Genomic DNA, 19980 nt, shown 5'->3' on the forward strand with positions numbered 1-19980 from the left:
AGAGCTGTTGTCTCCTTGTGTTAAGGAGAGAAGGAAGAAGAAAACCAAATAGGGTACTAAAATCTGTGAGGAAAGATTGATAAGTAAGATCTGTATACAGCTTGCAGAACCTGGTAATTAAACTGTTAAAAGCACTCAATGTAAACTGTTTCTCTGAGGTACGTTACCTGCCCTGAACTGTTCCATTAATTTTTGGAAGAAAATGAGAGCAGGCTTACAAACACAACTTTAAATCATGAAGATGGAAAGCTTAAGGTGGGGTATTACTTGTCTCAACAGCAGTGCAACTGTTTTTAATTCTAGCCCATCAAGCATCTATTGAAAGTGACAGTTAATAACTCATAACACTCTCTCTCACACTTCTTAGAATGTCAGTAGATGTAATGACCTCTTGAAATTAAGTTGTGAGCTGGCAGATGCTTGTCCCAAGGCTAATGCAGTTTTTGGCAAACCTGATTTTGGTAAGGTAAGTCGGTTGTGTATATGTGGAGTTTGTTTTTCACCTGGATCTAAAAAAGCTTTAATTCTATGCCACCACTTTCTTAGGTATTTTCTTGATCTTTGATTATGGTGTGGGATATATTCTCTTAAGATTTTTTTAAGAACTGCTGGCTTTCCTAAAGAAAGAAAAAGCTTATTAGTGCAATTTCAATCTTTCTGCACTTCAGACTTCAGTTAAATTATGTGACCATAGTTTTGTTTTTTTTTTCTTTAAACACTGGGGGGATAATACAAGAAGGTAATATACAGAATGCTGAATTCTCTTTTGTTATCCAATGTATGGGTTATCTTTAACAAGACAGCAGTGTTTTGGCAGAGAAGTGATTCTTTACCCCATCTCAGGCTCTGCGGAAGATCTTACAGTAACCCGTAATGTTAAATGTGTTGGACAAAGTACTATTGAGAAGGACATTTAATAGCAGTTCTATGAAAAGCATACAGAGAATGATTTCAGCTTTTGGTTTTCTGTGTGAAGTACTAATGGCTAAAGTAAGGGTTGCAAAGTAAGGTTTAAATAAAGTGATTTGGCTGGTGTGTGAAGGTAAATGACCTGCATTCCTCTTGGAAAGGAAGAAAACACACCGACAGCAAACGCAGCATGTTTGTGGTGTGACTGTCCTGTTCCTTTGTTGGGTTTACTAAGCTGTCGGTGTCCATACAATGTAGCCACACATTAACAGAAAAGCCCCAGGAGTCTGCTGTGTAAAATGTTGGTGTTTTCTACTTGCGGAATTTTCTTTGAGCTGTTGTTTTTGGAGAAGGGGAGACCTTTGAGGAGTCTTCTGATACCTAAATGGGGCCTACAAGAGAGCTGGAGAGGGACTTTTTACAAGGGCATGTAGTGACAGAACAACAGGGAATGGTTTTAAACTGACAGAGGGAGATTGAGATTAGACATTAGGAAGAAGTTCTTCCCTGTGAGGGTGGTGAGGCACTGGCACTGGGTGCCCTGAGAAGCTGTGGCTACCCCATCCCTGGCGGTGTTCAAGGGCAGGTTGGATGGGGCTTGAAGCAACCTGCTCTGGTGGAAGGTGTCCATGCCCATGGCGGGAGGGTTGGAACTGGATGAGCTTGAAGGTCCTTTTTAACCCAAACCGGTCTGTGATTCTATGATTGTTATGAGAGATAAGATATCAAATGCATTACTTTGTTTCCATACTGCTGTTGGAATAATTACTGGAGAGTGTGGAAATAAGGTTTGTAATGTATTGTAAATACCATTTTGAGGTATGGTTATATTTTCAGAATGCTACTTAAGATCTTTTTTCCCTAATTTTCAGATTTATGGTGGCTGTTTTTCTGAAGACAGATGTTGGTACAGGTGTATGGTACAGCAAGTGATCAGCGATGAAAAAGTAGGAACTGTTTTTTTAAGACTTCAATCATGTATCAGTTCTACCTGCAGGATGATAGCAGTAAATGCAGCACCTTCTCGTTTTGAAACTTGCTGCATGAATGCATATACAAACTGTGAATATACACATGGGACACAAATTCACGTGACCTGTAGTTTTGACAAATGCTGATAAAAAGACTGGAAAAACATCATATACTTGCAAAGGGCTGTTTGTATCTCCTGATAAGGGGGTTCATGAATGGTAGTTAAGCAATCTAATTTAATTTCAAAACTTCTGAGTGGTGAGAATGGCAGTCTTCTTGTTACATATTAGCACTGATAACCTGAAACAGTTGTTAATCAGCATTAGGTGACTGATACAGAAGGCTAGTAGTTCTTATTTAAAAATTATAATATCTGGATAGGCTGGTTGGCTTGGAAACATTACATTAGATATCTGTCCATTGAAGAAAGTCTTCTATAATGCTTCTGTAATTTGACTTGATTCCTTCCTCTGAAGGCTTAGCAAGGAAGAGTCTGATCTCTGCAACATTCACATGAGTTAAAATGCATATGCTCCAGTAGTTGTTAGTGCATATTTCTGTAGGACATTTGTGTAACCTCTGCTGCTTTGTATTTTGGGTTACTGTTGCAGTGTCAGGTATTGTACATAGACTATGGAAATTCTGAGGTTCTGAATAGATCAGACATAGTGGAAATTCCACCGAACTTGCAGTGTCCGAGCATTGCCAAGAAGTACAGACTCCAGGGACTGCAGATACCGGCTGATCAGAATGTAAACATGTTTGATGAGGTGAGTAATAGATTTTGAAGAATGTAGATGATAGATCTATAACAGATGCTGCCAAATACCAGCACAGTGTGACCAGAGGAGTCTTGTAAAAGCTGGATGTTTAATTGTGAAGGCAGGGCATGCTGGGAAGGACGGTCTTGACCTGTTGCCCTGAACATACTCTAGAAACTAAAATGGTTTCATCAAAAAATGTTTCAAGTTGTGCTGGGGGGTGATTTTTTTAGAGTACGCTTGTGCCATTTTCACAACCTCATGTCTATTTCTGACTGACCTGAGTTCTTTCTGGTGCTGAGGGAGCGAAGTACCTCTGCTCCTTTCCCTTCAGAGGCAGAAATACTTCCATTGGTCACAGCACCTGTGCTAAATTCACTTGTATCTGTGAGCTGCTTGAATGCTGTGGTGTATCCCAATTTCTAAATGTGTAGTTTCAGTAAGGCAGATACACATAATATTTATTTTGTTGCTATATTCCATTTCACCTTCTGGACTATTTAGCACAAGGCTGTTAAACAGTGTAGTAATTCAATTATTTTCATATTATTTTGTATAGTACTGTTCCATAGTTGGTCTAGTATCCTCTATAAGAATTGGATAACATGATTGCCAGATTCTGTTGAGGATTGATGGGACTTTGGACTTGTGTCAGTTATGAATCTGAATTCTTCAAAGCTGAACATTGAGGGAGAGCTATTGGTGTTCAAGTTCTGTCTGGAATTGACAGTGACTAGATGAGGTACAGCATTGTTTCAGAGTAAATGTGCTAAACATAAGCTTTGCCTGTGCAGCTCTTTGGGTTTTGGTCTTAAACTAGTCTTTTTCTAAGAATCGCTGGTTTCAGCTGGAAATATTTAGTGTCCAGTACACACCTTCACTGTATTTTATTTTACAGGGGAAGAAGTTCTTGAGCAGCTTAGTTTTTGAAAAAGAAATAAAAATACGTCAAAAAGCCAAGCTCGAAGACGGTGCCATCATTGCCCAGGCAGAACATGAAAAGATAGATATTGGAGAAGAGGTGGCCAAGGCAGGGTTTGCTCAAAGATGTACATCTCCAAGGTACACTAAAGAGGCAGAAGAGAAAAAAGCAGATGTCATGCAAATGCAGAATCGGAAGATGAAGATTTCAGTTCCGCTGTGGTTAAACAGGTCTGATCACACGATGCACAGCTCCCCAAGAGGGCGTGTTGAGCAAGGATCTGCCGGCACCAGGAACTGGAATTTTCCTGTAAACCGAATGTTTGCCCCAAAGTAAGACAGTGAAATGTCATAGAAGACTTTGTATGAGTGACCTGATCAGATTAGTTGCTGGGATGTGGTTGTATGGGGGGGGTGGGGGGGTGGTGTTATCTAAAATACAGAGTTTAATTTCTGTCTTTCCAGCATCAGGTAATAGCGGTACTCAATGAAAGGCAATATGCGAGTGTGTGTGTGCGCGTGCACACTGTGGTGGTGGGAATTAGGACATTAATCTGTAGGAAACTGTTTATTAGTGTTGTTGCTGGTTGGCTAGCTTGTTCTTCCTCATTTATTTTCCAGAGACTGACTATTCATATGTATCTTAATGCAAGGTTTTGAAAAAGACGGAAGGGGTGTCAGTGAGTAAGCAGAGATGACACTGGAAAGCTTAGCTGAAAGTGAAGGTTGCAGGACATGAGGCCTCTAGCAGGTTTTTGCAGTGACAGGCAGTGGAATGATGTTTGGTTTAGCATCTGTGTAATTTCCATATGCTTGTCCTTGAGGCTTTTTGTAGCTCCCCCCTATTTATTTTCCTCTATTAAAATATTGGTGTATAAACAAATGTGGAATGCAAAAGTACACTTGCTGAGCAGACAGATGTATTTTGGTGATTTGTGTAGGAATGTAACAGTGTGTGCTTACAAGAAATAAAGCCAGCTATCACAGTTTGAAGTCAGCTTTAGCGGATAGCGGTTTCTGCACCTTGTAATTACATTGACAAGAGGTGGTGGTAAGTTGGCAGTTAGTTGTTGTCAGAAATCTTTTTAAAGAAACTTGTCCTACAGTTGCTAGCATTGCCATGGCAACAGGCTGCTGAGAGAGGTGTTTGTGGGTGGGAAAGATGGTACTTGGCATTCAGAAAGTTGAGAGAGTGTAAGAAGTAATGTTCTCCAAAAAAACTTGTTTAGAATACGCTAACATTTCCTAATTTGAGCTTCTGGAACATGTTAATGAACCACCTGAGGGCATGTCCTTCCACATCCCAGCATGGTATCCAAATCTGGTGTGCAATTAGATCATTCTCAGTGATATAGTTTAGTGGTGGTCTTGGCAGTCCTGGGATTTTTTGAACTGAGTTAATTCTATGATTTAGGCAAGTCTATATGAAATGAGGTGCCCTTCAAAAGAGTCTGAATTTATAGTAAAGTGCCTCAGTCCGAGTTTGATGCTGTGCTCTGGCCTGTTTGCAGAGTTACAGGTAGACGCTGAATCTATTATTTAAAAAGCAATAGCATCCCTTTGCCCCCTTTGCCCCCTTTGCCCCCTTTGCCCCCTTTGCCCCCTTTGCCCCCTTTGCCCCCTTTGCCCCCTTTGCCCCCTTTGCCCCCTTTGCCCCCTTTGCCCCCTTTGCCCCCTTTGCCCCCTTTGCCCCCTTTGCCCCCTTTGCCCCCTTTGCCCCCTTTGCCCCCTTTGCCCCCTTTGCCCCCTTTGCCCCCTTTGCCCCCTTTGCCCCCTTTGCCCCCTTTGCCCCCTTTGCCCCCTTTGCCCCCTTTGCCCCCTTTGCCCCCTTTGCCCCCTTTGCCCCCTTTGCCCCCTTTGCCCCCTTTGCCCCCTTTTTGCCCCCTTTGCCCCCTTTGCCCCCTTTGCCCCCCACAGTGCTGAGATTCTTCTGTGTACAAGGCTGTCCTGGCCAGCCTGAGTAGCTGGATTCTCAATTCCATTTCTGTATATTCTTGTGTCCTTTAAATTTTGCACATGCAGGCATTTTTGGGTTGGTATGGCACAGATGGCTTCACATTGCTCTTTGTTATACTTTTAGGGCATAGATTCAGGCCACTAATGTTAAAATGCTTTGGCTTATTTGGTAGATAGAAGACTTGATTACAATTGACCTTGACTCTTCTGTGTCTGCTGTGTGGTATCAGAAGATGATTCTTGTGGATGGGAAAGACTTGAGTTAGTGACTGTGATGATTATGTAAAGAGTTGTCTTCAGATGACGTATATTTTTCCTCTGTGTTACTTAACAGTCTTTGTAAATAATGGCATGGAGGGGGATACAAATTCTGAAGCATGATTGTGTAGGTGCTTCTGTAGTCTTTTTGATGTGGTGCTCTGTGGTTGTTACTGAAATTACAACAGCAAGAATGAATGAACACATTATGGGTTTCTTTATTTTAATCATTTAATTCCTCTTAATTCATTTTTAAAAGGGAAAAGGTGCCAGACACCAGCTTGGCACAAGTAAGACCAGATCAGAAGCTGCCCGAAGAGAATGAAGTTCTGAGAAGGGAGAATCTGGATCTCCTGCGGAGGCAGAAGGAGCTAGAACTGAAGGTTCAACAGCTGAAATGTGAGCTTCAGGTATGTGGAAGTGTGAAGAGGATGCTCCTCTCCTAGTTGCAAGTGTTCTTGACAATGCTTCTGTCTTACGGTTTCATACTGCAGTTCAGCTGGGCACTCTTGTTTGGAATGCAAGAGGATTAAACCGGTTGAGTGAAGACTTGCCCTGGTGCAGGGAGGAGAGGCTGTCAGTGTGTGTTAGCATGTGTTTTGCAGTCCAGGCTGGACCCTTGCTCCCCTTGGTGTATGTACTGGTTTGTTACTGTGCTTGATCCAAGTGCTGCTTTGGATATAGGTGTTCAGTTTAAAGATGGAGTTTTGTGATTAAAAACATGTTTGTATGTATGGATGTAATCCTTGCTGGCTTTTCACTAGAAGGGAAAAACAACTTTCTGTGTGTTGGGCTGGAAGTTCCTAAGCATCACAGAATCACAGCAGCTGTGGAATCCTAGGCCTGGAAGTATTTCCTTAATTGCTCTGTGACAGGGGAGATATTTATATTTCTTTTCAGGTGAATTTCCTAGCACTATCTGAGAAGCACAGTCCTTGGTAATAGTTACTGTTAGGCTTACAAATGTTGTGAATGGTTTTAGATGTGATGAACAGCAGTAATAAGAAGAGATTGTGTGAAAGGTGTTATGTTTGCCATTTCAGAAAAAATGTTGTGCAAACTCTGATCCTTACAGAGATGAAAGGAAAATCTGCTGCTGTTTAAATCCCTTTGACCTCCCCAAACCTGAACTTGCACACAGCTGTTTCCTTTTTCTTTCTTGTGGAATAAAACTTTACAGCCAGCTTTGCTACTTGATTACCTCTACTTAGGACACATCTGTTTGTACATATGCTAACCTGCCATTGCACAGATTCTCCATCCACTGAAGATACGATGTTTGTGCACTTTTATGCAAAATAAATTAACAAGCAAGAGAATACATGTCTGATTTTTAAAAAATCTAAGAAAAAATACTTAAATGCAAGGATATGTAGTGAGTCTGAAAGGCTAACAGCATGTAAAGACTGTTTCATTACTTTAATGGGAGTTTATAAAAACATCTCTCTGGTATGAGAGCAAAAGCTTTTAAGTTGACCCTTCGCCTCTTAAGGAATATAGCCTGATATGGGGTGTGGGCTTTTTCTGGGTCAAAAATACTCCTTATTTTGTCTTAAGAATATTCCTTGTAGGAAGGTCAGGATGATTGTACATACAGCATTGTAGAACAGCAGTTCTGCTGCTCCACTTTGATGCTTGGTAGTGATGGCAATAAGGAGATTACCGAGGTCCTGGATTTGATTTCCCCCAACTAATGGGGAGGAATTTTTCAGCAAGGAAAGAAAAAAATTCCGTGTTACCTGAAGACTTGCTAGCAAATGGGGGGTAATTGAGGAAACTTACTTGAGCACATCACTACTGAAATGAAAGGAAATGAACCATTAACCTTTAAGAAGCTATTAAAATAAAATTATTCTTATTGGTTTTGATGTCCTTCTAGGCATTTTGTTAGTGTTTGAAGAGAGCCAGTTCTTCATGTGTGCGTGCTTGCGTTTAGGTGTTTATCTCTAGTTTTCAAAAGTCTAAATTGTGGTCTGCATGTTAGTACCTCTGACTGACTGTTGGTCTGTTTTTACCTCTCTTTGTTGAAACACTGCTCCCAAAATCATAAATAATACAGAAAGAAAAGGAACTGTCTAGGAAAACTACTGAAAGTTTTGAGAAGATCCTGCATACTTACATAGGAACAAAAATGAGAAGCTTGGCTGCTAAGGTGAAGGCACTGAAAGAAGTTAGGTATGTTGTTTTGTTTCTGTTTTCTACCTTCCCCCTGCCCCCCCCCCCCCCCCCCCCGTACTATTTCTCGTTGCCCTGCTAATCTCTTGAAATCATGCATTTCATTTGTTAATTTTCTAAGAAAAATGTAGTGGTTTCTGCAGAGGGGTGTATTTCCCAGAAGCAAGGCTGAAAACTGAGCATTTTGGAAGCTCACATTGGAATTTGTGTTGCCTACTTTTCAGTGTTTGTCAGATTACTTTGGTTCACTTCTGCTCCTTTACCATAGCTATTTCAAGAAGAGCTTTCAATTCCCTCTTCAAGGAAGATGCTAATTAGTAAATGCAGCTGGGTGTTAAAAGTAACTGTGTAGTCAGAGTTCCTTGGGTGTCTGTATTGCTGGGAGAGGTGTATCTCTGAGTAGCACAGCTTATCCTTCTAGATTTAAAAGAAGAGACAAAACTGCAGCGAGACAAAGACTTGAAATAGAAATGACCATCAGATCCTTTAAGAAGGAATGTAATACATTGGTATACGTGTGCATGGAAGATGAATAGGACAAAAGGGAAATTAACAGCAGGAGGGAGTTTCCATTTAAAGCCTCATCGGTTTTGAAGTATAAAGAATGTATTCTTGGTCCTCTCTTCTTCCTGGAAAAAAATAGATTCGACAGCTAAATGAGACAAATTGCTGCTGCTACCTTTTGAAAGAAATTGAGTTACTAATGTGGCAAAATGTTGTTTCCTCCTTAAAAACTTAGGCATGCAAATAAGAGCAGTCATTCTGGGGAGCAGCTCTTGGAAGCCATAAAGGTGGTTACAGAAGGATGTCTCACTGTTCCATGTTCTTTGGAAAAACTGAAGATGATTTGGACAGAGTATGACATGGCTCAAGAGAGGATTCAGTTATGCACAAATGTGGTAGGTTAGAATTATTTTTTTCTCAAGAGCTGAAATTTAACAGCTACTGACAGGGTATTTTAGTCTTGTAAGTGTAGCTAGATAGCTGTGCAGCTGCAGTATCTGTCTTCAAAACCTTTTGTTAAGGCAGCTTGCAGCTTCCCTGGTACGGGGAGGGATAGAGAGCGCGGTGTGCAAATGCGGTTGTGTTGAAGGACGGTCTTACACAGCGGAAAACTGCCATCTAGTGTAACTTGTCTGTAAGCACAGATCTGAAAAGCCTGCCTGGGTGTGCAGGCGTAGCTGTGTTGGTAAGGATGGTTACGTACCGCATCTCTCGTGTGCGGGGATGCTGCTTTAGGAACAGAAGGTTTTCCTGATCTGTGGCAGGCATTGTGCTAAGGCAGGGAAGGGATGGTAGTTGTGTGTCTCGGAGAATTAAAGCAATGTGTTGTGACTATTTTCAGGTATAACCTAAAACATTTTAAACATGTTTGCTTGAGTAGTATTGCTGTATTGCACTTTATTCATTTTGAAAGGTTTTGGCAAGTCAGGTACCTTGGCTGATGTGAATGTGGGGTTTCTCTCTCATGAGCAGAACTAATCCTGCCAGTCACCCAAGAGAAACTTCCTTTTTGTTTGTAGGAAATTACCTTTAGGTTAATGATCTTACTGTAGATAATGAATGGGGATTTTACAGGTCACCTGGCCTTCCTGCTCGAAGGCAAGGGAAAGGGAAGGCAAGGGAAAAAATGGTACAAGGATTTTTTTTATTATTATTATTATTATTATTATTATTATTATAAAGCATTCTTCTCCAGCAGTAAATCTTCTGCAGTCTGACTTTGTGGAAAATACAAATTCTCATTTGTGTGATACAGTGAAAAACTGCAGCAGAAGTAGGACATTTCAAGTTTGCAGTGGCTGTTAGGACTTCTACTGTGATCAACAGTCATGCAGAAACTGTTTCTTTAGTTGTCTGATAATGTCATATCTTTATGCTGTAAAGGATGCTGTTTGTGCAATGTGGTCATGTCATAGAATCATAGAATAGTTAGGGTTGGAAAAGACCTTAAAATCATTTAGTTCCAGCCCTTCTGCCACAGGAGGTTAAAACCAAACTTTGCCTTTTTACCCATCCCAAGTCAGGTGTGTATTGTGCTATTCAGACTTTGCAAGGAATAATGTTTTTTCATATTACTTTCCACATTGTGTATGTGGCGTTTGGGTGCGAGTTGCTGATGTGTTTTTACTTCTGCATAGGATGAAAGAGATGAATTGATCAGCAAGAGAGATGAGGTGCAGCAGAACTTGTATTCAGCAGTGAAAGAATTAATTTTGGAAGTGGATCAACTGCCCCTCTCTGAGCGCTCAAGAACGTTACAGGTAAGGAGGCTGCCCTTATCAGTGCTGGTTCTGAAAGGCTGAGAACCTGTAGAGGGTGCTTCTTAAATGTTAAATGTTTTATAGCTGGAGACCTTGACAGCAGCAGGTGAAGCTTTAGATGACGCTTCCAAGTTGGACATCTGACACCTACAATGGAAAAGTCAATGCAGTTATCCTGTGAATTATGGCAGTGGGTTTTATGGTTTGATTATATGCTTTCCTAGCCCTCTTCTTAAGGTGGCTATGTAGTTTGGACTAGTGTAACAAAGTATAAAAAGTTTAAAGCCTTTTTTTCAATGTGGAAGTTAAGCTCTACAGAAGCACATGTTTATGCCAAGAATCTCTGGCCCTCTCAGCCAACCCAACAACAGAAGGTGGGGAAGTAGATGGGGAAATAGACTCTGTAGAGGCAGTAATTACATTTGAAGAGGACTTCACCAACTGAAATATTACCAAGCTGGTGTTACTGGCCTTTACTACTAGAAATAATTTCTTTTCTTGTTAACTTGAAAAATCACCAAGGCTGTGCATAAGTTAGTGTAAGGTTGGAGCAGCATTAATAAATGGAAGCATTCAAATTTTCACGGAATTACTTAATTTCTAATGAAATTATTTTTCAATGTCATTCAGAAAAAAAAAGTTTTAATACTTACTTTTTGGTCCTAGTCTGATATACAGATTGGTGTTTAATTGCAAAAGAAACTGAAAGGGTAAGGATTTCATGTCATTTCATGGAAAGTTGTGGTGTGGTGTTTGTGTTTTTCTGTTTTGTGGTGGTTTTGTTTTTTTTTTTGGTGTGTGTTTAAAGGTTGTGCTGTGCTAATCCACTAGGTGGTAGGCATTAAGCATCTTCTAGATAACTGCACTGCAGTGAAATTGTAACAGTGCTTTGAAAATACTTGAAGTGGTACTGAAGTGCTGCCAGGTGTGTTAAGTGAATTTTAGTCTTTAGCTTAACTGTGTTGATGATCCTGTCCCTTCTAGTGGGGAAACTATTTTGATCTTCTAGCTCCTAAGTAAGGAAATGGAAATGATTATTTACCAAATATCAGTGAGAACCTTGTTTGCAGTTTTACAGAGCCAAAGGGGTCATGCTGTGCTGTCCTAGATAAATGAGTGTTTTTCCAGTGTCTTTCAGAAGAGCAGGAGCTTGGGGGCTAATGCTTCTCTCACTGAGGCTGCATATTGCAAGCCTCTCTTCTGCATCACACATCTCTTCTGGCTTGTTTTATGCCTTTTGATGACAATTGTTGTTGGCCTAATGTAAGCGGCGAGGAGAAGCAGACAGGCCAACCCAGTATGGGTGATAAGCAACTTCTAGTTTATTTGTGACGCAGTTCACACATATATAGGAGTGGTATTCAGCCACTCCTTCTTGGCACAACAGTATTGGTTAGCCCCCACAGCTTCCTCCACATTCTCCTCCCAGGTCCAGTCTCCGGCCACCTGTGGGGGCCACCCCCTGCCTTGCTTGCACAGTCCTCCAGAACTCTATGGTTCTGCTCTTAGAGTCATTCTGCAACAGCCTAAAATGCAGGCAAATTCAAACAGCTTCAGCCACAGCTGGGTCTAACTGGCTAGGGTGGAAATAAGCAGTTGGTGAGCTCCATGCTTCCTGAGTGGTAATGCATTGATTAAGAGGAAAGCCAAGAGCGTGGGCATACACATAGGTTACTCTAAAGCAAGCTAGGGTGGGAGCTGAGCAGTTTTCAGCTGTTCTGTGTAAGCACTTTTTTTGCCCCATTGGTAGCATGTAGTAGATTGTTCTGTTCCCTTTGAATTACGACTCTTAGAGGCTGGGACAAGTGCATGCCACTGAGCCATCTTTGTATAGTAACTTGTGAAGTTGCTAATGTTTTAGGGAAGTGTGTTATAATACGAAAAAAATAAGGGTGAAGAAATAGGACGTAAGTTACAGGATTCTTTGAGGGCAGCCTGATGGAATGTGTGCAGGTACTATACTGGTGTGACTGGTGCTATTATTTTTGTAAACTGGGTGTGATAGTAGATGTGAAACTTACTGAGCACTTTTCTCAGCTGTATTACCCCCTTTGGGTTGCTGTTAAATGGGATGATTTTTTTTCTGCCTCCTTCGGGCTCTTCAGTTTGAACCTGGCTTCTACTTTGCTGTGTCATTTTCTAACCATGTGTATTCTGGTATATTAAATTCCAGGTGTTCAAAACAAGAATGTGAGAAAAATGTTGTGCACCTGAATAACTTAAACAGCCTCCATAAATTTAGCACTAAACCTCCTTCATGTATTTGTTTATAGGCAAGCATATTTGTTCAAAGCTCATATCACTTGGCTCAGTTGAAAATTGCTGTTTTAAACAGTCTGTTGTACTGAATGAATGCTGTTCATTGTAGCAGCTATTGTAATGAAAGTGCTTTTATAATTATTGCAAAATACTGTTTGCTGGTGTGATGATTTTCTTTGTTTTGGAGTTTTTATGCGTGTGTCAATGTATTTAGTTATAATGTGAAGAAAATCTTAGGCTTTTGAATCCAATTTGAACTTCTTCCGCAAACTTTTGCGTGTAGAGATGAGTCCTGGTTGTGGCATCATCATGTCAAGCTCACTTCCTCACTGCCACAGTATCTGTAATCCTCAGCAAGGGGAGGCTGTTGCTGCTGCATTCAGGCATGTGGTGATATACTGTCAGTCTGTTTAAGTTATATTTGGTTGCTTATATGGCCACTGGATTTCAAATGTCTAAAAGGCTTCTGACAAATGACTTTAATACTGTCCTACTGCTTTTTCCATGGTATTGGCCATTGAGGATGAGGAGATGCAAAGATGGAAACCTTTCTCAAGTTGGAGAGCAATTTTGGTGTTCTTCATCAGTATGACCCAACTGTTGTTTGGGAAGGTCTGTGACATTTAACTCAAATGTTCCAGGATCTGAGAAATAGGAGAGAAAGTGAAACACTGCATGTAAGCAAGCTGCCAGCAGCCTTTCTCAGGGTTTCTTTAGTCATCTTGTCAGGTGTGATGTGGATAAGTAAAATGATGGATGTTGAGAGCTTTACAAAAGCACAGGTTCATCCAGTCAAATACAACTGTTTAGGAGAATTTTCTCTTTTGAATTATAGCAAATTGCCTGCAAACACCAATGTAGCTCTTGAGAATTTTTTTTATCATGGGACTTTCTACCCAGGTTCCAGGAAGGCTGCTTTCTGTTAGGATGTTGTGTCCACTGGTAATTGACTGATACATTCCTCCCTGACCCTGCTGTTGCTTCAGGGCATTTGACAGACTGCCCTTTGTTTAAAAGTGACTTCTGTTTGCCCTGAGCTTTAGCCTCAGTGCTGTTCCCTTGTGCATAGTGTAGCACTTCAGTTTCTTTTCTAATAGAATTCAGAAGAGGGTGGACACTGTGTGCTTCATATACTTGTGGAATACTTGACTTTTATATGGAAATGGAAGTTTCCAGACTGTAAAACTAGTTTCAGACAGCCTGCAGGTGTCATGGCACCTAGGTAATTGCTGTTCCATCTAGGAATCAGTGTGGTGATGGTGTTTCTGAAGAGGTTTGCCTAGTGACTTTTGAAGGGAGAGATCAGTCCAGAAACACTCCTTGAGTGTCTTGCTGCTTGCCTTGTTTCTCAGTACAAGTTCACTTTTTCTGAGTTTGAGCAGTTCTATGAGGACTGTTATAAATCAAGGCCAGGTTGGAGAGGACTTTGAGCCTCCTGGTGTAGTGAAAGCTGTCCCTCCCCATGGCAGGGGGGGTGGAACCAGGTGATCTTTAAGGTTCCTTCCAACCCAAACCATTCTGTGAACCCCATTTTTCATTTTATCCTGATGAGTGTGACTTTAAATCCATAGGGTAAGATGACTAGAAGGCAAATGAATTCTTAAGAGCTGTTAAACCTTTTGGGGTGTCTTTTCCTTCCATGTGTTGAAGGGAAAAATCGGACTCTGCGATCTCTGTGTGGGATCCTTTTCTACATCAAAGTTTTTGGTTGACGTACTGGCAGTAGAACTGAGAGGAAAGTGTAAATAAAATATACTTCACTGGATATAGAAAGAGGCTTTTGTAGTAGAAATAATGGTATGCCAGCAGGTAGTGCTAACCTTCGTGTGTATAAAATGACTTTTATAGATAGCTTGTGGTCACAAAATTCTTCTTGTTTGCAGACCTTTTTTTTTCTTTGATTCATTTCATGCACAGGAACTGTCTGCTTCTTTGGAGATGTATGATCAAGGTTCTGAAGCAGGTGACTCTGAGGAGGTATTTCAAGAGTTCTTTAAGTGGAAGAGTATTAAAACAGAGAAATTAATTTGTGTCAGAAATGGTACAGACACAGCTCTGCGAAGTCTTGCTGACTGGTTCAGTGATGTCTTAAAGGTAAGGATATACAGTCATTTTTTCCTGTTGGTGGAAAAATACGAAGTGTGATGCTAATGGAGCTAGTGAGCAGGAGGCATTAATAGGGACAGCTACTTGTGGCAGGGAAATTGTGCCGTGAATAGTGGAATGCTCTCAATGGAAGTGCCTTAACACAGAGGGAAAGGGAATGTGCTGAGGAATGGAGTATTAATTTACCTTTATTCTTAGTGTACCTTCTTGGTGAGCCAGAGTTTATGCTTGCTTTGAAAGAACATCTTTTGTATCAAGATTGGGTTTTCTATGCAAATATAACTTTTGTAGGGGTGTGCTCTGGCCATTGTGTGACTGAAATGGTTTAATTAGTCCTTTCACGTGGCCTTTGGATAGAAAAACTTAAGGTTTTAAAAGATTAGTAAGCTCATAAATGCTGCTGGAAGAGGTGATGCAGTGCAAAGCAGAAGCCGATCTGACTTGACATGATCTAGGTACAGGTTGCAGAAAAATATATAGTAGTTCTTTTTTTCCTCATTGAAATGCTGAGTATGGAGAATCTATGCACATAAACCGTTCACTTCTATTTGCATGTCCTGCAGTATTTTCTGGAATACCATTCTGGTGCTCTGTGTCTCTCTGAGTTGTAGGAGATTTGGAGCATTAAAGTTGGAGTGAATTGTGTTTGTCTTAACAGGAGACGGAAGGTGGAAGTGGGTTACCATCCATTGCACTTTCTTTACAATGAGAACTCAAAGCAGGGAGGTAGCTTCATGGCTTTCCTGTCTCTGTGCTTAATATCTATGTTCTTGCTCAGTTTAGGACTTGTGACACTGAAAAAAAAGAAATCTTCCCTCAGCCAAAAGCCAGGATTGGGCTAAGCTTTGATATTTTGACTTTGCTTGGCAGGGGGTTGGACTAAATGATCTGAGAGGTCCCGTCCAGCCCTAACAAGTCTGTGACTCTGAAAAGACTGTAAGCTGCTCTTTCTCTCTCTATTCCTGCAGGCCCAGCTTCCTTCATCTCCTTGTGCTTTTTGTGCAAATGTTGTCAGTTTATGTCAGCATAACCTTCCTGCCCATGTGAATTGTACATAATCCACCAGGGTCATGAGCTTTCATACTGACCAGGTCTTCTGCCCTTGCATGTCATTGTACCCAGAGCATTTACTGTGGTCAGATGCTGTTACAAATGACACTGTTCCTTGACCTGATGATAAATGCTGTTCAGCAGCAGCAAGCAGCATTGGTTGGTGCATGTCATGTGCGGTATAACATAAACATCTGCAACTAATTATATTTGTTAATAATCATGTCAGTTATTAGAGGGGGCAAACAAACCTGCAGGTGGGTTTCTGTGATTGCTGGGTGCAATTCAGAGTGCTATTTTGCATGTATGAAAGTGACTAAAGTTTGTCAGTGTGGTGATGAGCTTCCCATTCAGATTTCAGATCTGAGCTCTGAAAACAGTTCAGAGACACAGGAAGCATACAGACTTTTGGCATGAGTCGGTAAAGCCCTTGTAGGTAGAACAAGGAAGAAATTTTTTATTTATCTGTCTTAATCATGAAGCTTTTGACATGCAATTATGCTGTTGCAATATAATTTCTACCTCCTTTTTAAGAAAAAGTGTGAGCAGTTGTGTAAGGAAACATTTCTTTGAAGTGTTTCCTTTCCGCTTATTTTTAAACAGATTAACTCCTCTTCCTCTCTTCCTGAATCTATATTAATCGTGTGTAGCACTGATTGGAATCTGTAATAGGAAATGGGTCAGTGGCAGACAAGGGAATTTCAGAGACTGGATGGTTCATTTCCAGTAGCTCTAGGCTTTGGGGAGCAACGTTCTGTTTGACCTGGCAGTGTTAACATTTTTATTTGAAGTTCCTTTAAGGTAAAGGCAACAAAATATTTTTACAGTCTTTAGTGTTAGGTAAATGAGCAAAGTGGGTTTGGAGTTCACAGGTTTCTGTCATGACTGTGTATCTTGCATGGTAACTACAGGACCATATTTTCATTTTAGTTCTGTTTGCCAGTGAAGTGTCTTTCCTTGTGCAGACAGGAGTAACAAAATTTTGCTGAAAAGAACATTTAACGTAATTATAAGCTGATTTTACTGTTTTTTCTCTGGCACCTCCTGTGTCATATCTTGAAGCTTAAGTTATTTCTGACTTCTGTGAAAACAGTTAGGGTTTCCTGGGGAAATCTTAAACTTTATCTCACGCTTGATAAACTGTGAAATAGATGCCAGGATGTTTCTTTATCTCAGGTAGTACTGTATAGGAATGGAAACTGCACTTGGTAGTGAAACTGCCATATTGTACGTCTTGTGTATCACTGTGTGAGCAGCACACATGTTGATTTTTGACATGGAACTCGGTAAGAGAAGGATTTGGATTCTTCTACTGTTTCATTTTGGCAAAAATCAAAATGAGATTAGAAGATGAAACCCAGTCGAGGCAAGAATCAACTTTCTTCTTGCCTGATGAATCTTAACTCTGTTAGTTCTAGAAATGGTTGTATCACTCAAGTGTGAGGCAGTTAAAGGTGAGATCTGACACAAATCCTGATTAGATTTCCAGTAGCACTAACTTTGTAATTCTTGCTTGTTTTTGCTATATGCTTGCTAATGCCTTACTTCCAATTGCAAGGCTGATTGTTCCCCCTCCCCCCCTTGAAGTGTTTTGACCTGATGTCAGAAGCATCTTCAGAGATAGATGAAGTGATTGGCAAGGCAGATGAAATTCTGAAAAAGGTTGAGTTGGCTATTTGTGAAGAACTGGATGCTGACTTAAATGTAAGTTCTGATCATGTCTACTGTGTGATGACTTCTATGTATTTTATACATCTTTAATTTCAGCTTAAGGCTTTTCTTAAGATATCAAATGAGTTTATTTGCTGCAAGGCAGAATCTTTTTTTTTTGTGGAAGTGTGATAGAAGTCACTCAGGTTGCTCTCCAGAGAGAAGAGAATGTGTTTTCAAATCAACAGGCAGAGGACATCTTTGGGTTACAGGAACTTAGCTGTATATATGACTGGTTTAACTAAGAAATACTGGGAAAACTGGTTCCTCCCTCTGTGTGCAGAGAAGCTCTCTTTGAGCTGTACTGAGTTTTGGTGCTTGTTGAAAATACAGGAAAGTAAGTTTCTCTTTAAAATTAAAGAGATTGTCTCTCTGTGTGAACGTGTATGGATACATACACGTTTTCCAGTCTTAAGTTTTTCATCACTTTCATTTTGCATAGGACAGTTGTTCTTGCCTTACTGATAATGTTTTTCTATGCTTCTGTTAGCCTTTCCCCCAGTTACTTGCCTTTTCTGATAAGCATTTCTTCCATTCTCTCTTGCTGACTCTTGGAGGCACTTGCATTGTTTCTGCAATGGAAGTCCCTGCTGTGCCAGAGAATGGTCATGTCAGCAAGAATTGAACCTGTCCTTTGATGTAGCATCATATTAACAACAAACCAGTAGCTTAGTCTGCTTGTGACTGCTCTAGTAGAACCAATGACTGTCGTTCAGAAGAAGAGTTGCATGTTTTACTGCATCATATCTATTTAACCACTAAAAAATAAAATAAATGCTTTCATAGCATGTGGAATATGAAATCGGTCTTCTACATAGAAGTGTATTCCACTGAAACTACTGGATGAATTCTTTCACTTGTGAACTTCTCTTTAAGAATCTCTTTAAGAAGAGAAATGTGATAAATTATATTTTTTTTCCCATTAATAGTGGAATTTCTCAGTAAAGCTTTTGCAACTCAAACATTGGTGTGTATAAACGAAGAACAACTCTTAATCTTTAATCTCACTCTGTAATTCAATCCCAGGAGCATGATGAATCAGAGAAGAGAATAATTATGAGTGCTTACAATGAAGTTATATATAAAGTTCGTCAGGAGCAAAGTATGATCTCTGTCATAGAGAACAGATATTTGGCCAGTGTTGAGGTGAATTTATGCCTTCTTTATTTCTGATCTATAGTAGTAACCCTTTCTGATATAATTTCTTTTTGATACAAGGAAATTCTAGGAGTGTATTGGTAATGAGAGATTGGTTGGGTCAAAGCTTGATAATTGCAGTTGTATATTGCCTTAGCCAATGATTAATTTCAGTTAAACACAAAGATGCTTTTAAAAAAAAGCAGAAGCTGGAATCTCTGGATTTGCTCTGGATTTGGCGGATGTGTAACTTAAGGAATTGAGCTTTAAATAGAATATTGTTTTTTCAGAAATTTGTTAATGTAATTACAATGAAACACAATAAAACCTCTCCTTTGGAGAAATACTGTGAAAAGCTGCATTCAAATAGGCTTCAAGCAGTTTCCCTAATGAATTGGACTAAAGCATAGTAAAATAAAATGCTAAAACACTTTCTCATCTATTTTTTTTTTTTTTTTTCCCCCTCCTAGTTCAAAAACCAGGCAGAGGAATGGATGAATAGAAGACCCAATATCAACAGCTTACAGTCAATTAAGAAAACTGTGAAAGCCTTAAAGGCCCAGTTAAGATGGAAGCTGGTTGAAAAGAACAACTTTGAGGAAGTATGAAACTGTTACAGTGTTTTTATCTGTTGTTTTCAGATTGGTTTAGAAACATTAATTTTCTCTGTTGGTGGTAACTATTGGGAACACTTTTTTGTGTGTTGTTTTCTCACCCTAATTTTGCTATTAACTGGAAGTTTTACAGGCCCCTGAGATGAAGCCTAAATGGCTTAAAAAGAAATAAAATGCATTCAGTACACGGCCACTTTTCGTTTTCATTCCCCAATCATGGCACTGTGCTTTCAACTAAGTCCCTCTGGTGGTAGTTGCTGTCTGCAGCACGAGGAGGTTTGTTCAGCTCTTATTGTGCTGGTTGAGAATTACTTTAAGATTTTACTTCATTAATAATGTGTGTAACTCCTCTTTGGTGACAGAAGTCTATGTCTGTTGTAGTTTTCAGGGTTCCCCACTACCCCTCAGGGAAGTCCAAAGAATGTAAATATTACTCCAGCTTCAGTGCTGTTTGTTTGATTGCACCTTAATTATTCTGGTGATGCTTAAGGAGAAAAAGAACCTTACTGTGTCTCTCTATAAGCATTGTAAAAGGGCAGTAAGCTTCCAAGAGGGATTTAAAATGAGGCACACTAAGGAAATGGATAGGAAAAGTATTCTTGAATAATGTGCTGACATCAGTGAAATGCCTGCTTATGGGAGGAAAAAAAAAAAGAATGAGTGATGGAACCTGACATTGCTGGTAGATGAATGGTGTTCCTGTTGTGATTATATGTGATCAGTTAATTAAAAAAACCCACAACTCTTTGACTTAGGAAATAAGTAAGCAAAGGGGCAGAACATTTGGTCTGTCAAATAAAGGGAACACCTTTCTCAGTGATTAGATTTTAAGAGATTCTCTTTTGTTTCCAGGAAGTAGGTTGAGTAAATATGCATTTGAGAATGCAT

General features: G+C 40.1%; 1 protein-coding gene across 1 annotated transcript in view; it reads left to right on the forward strand.

The window, feature by feature from the left end:
• Nucleotides 1-19980, forward strand: part of STK31 (serine/threonine kinase 31) — a 35451-nt gene that overhangs the window by 1577 nt on the left and 13894 nt on the right. The window contains 12 exon segments of the mRNA XM_062622536.1: nucleotides 368-466; nucleotides 1782-1856; nucleotides 2493-2651; nucleotides 3541-3896; nucleotides 6037-6187; nucleotides 7837-7952; nucleotides 8692-8851; nucleotides 10094-10216; nucleotides 14393-14569; nucleotides 17219-17335; nucleotides 18368-18487; nucleotides 18949-19080. Of these exon segments, the coding sequence (XP_062478520.1) occupies nucleotides 368-466; nucleotides 1782-1856; nucleotides 2493-2651; nucleotides 3541-3896; nucleotides 6037-6187; nucleotides 7837-7952; nucleotides 8692-8851; nucleotides 10094-10216; nucleotides 14393-14569; nucleotides 17219-17335; nucleotides 18368-18487; nucleotides 18949-19080 (1785 nt within the window).

Source organism: Pezoporus occidentalis, unplaced genomic scaffold (genome assembly GCF_034315485.1).
Source record: "Pezoporus occidentalis ecotype Australia unplaced genomic scaffold, CSIRO_AGI_Poc_V1 ctg243, whole genome shotgun sequence".
Lineage (NCBI taxonomy): Eukaryota > Metazoa > Chordata > Aves > Psittaciformes > Psittacidae > Pezoporus > Pezoporus occidentalis.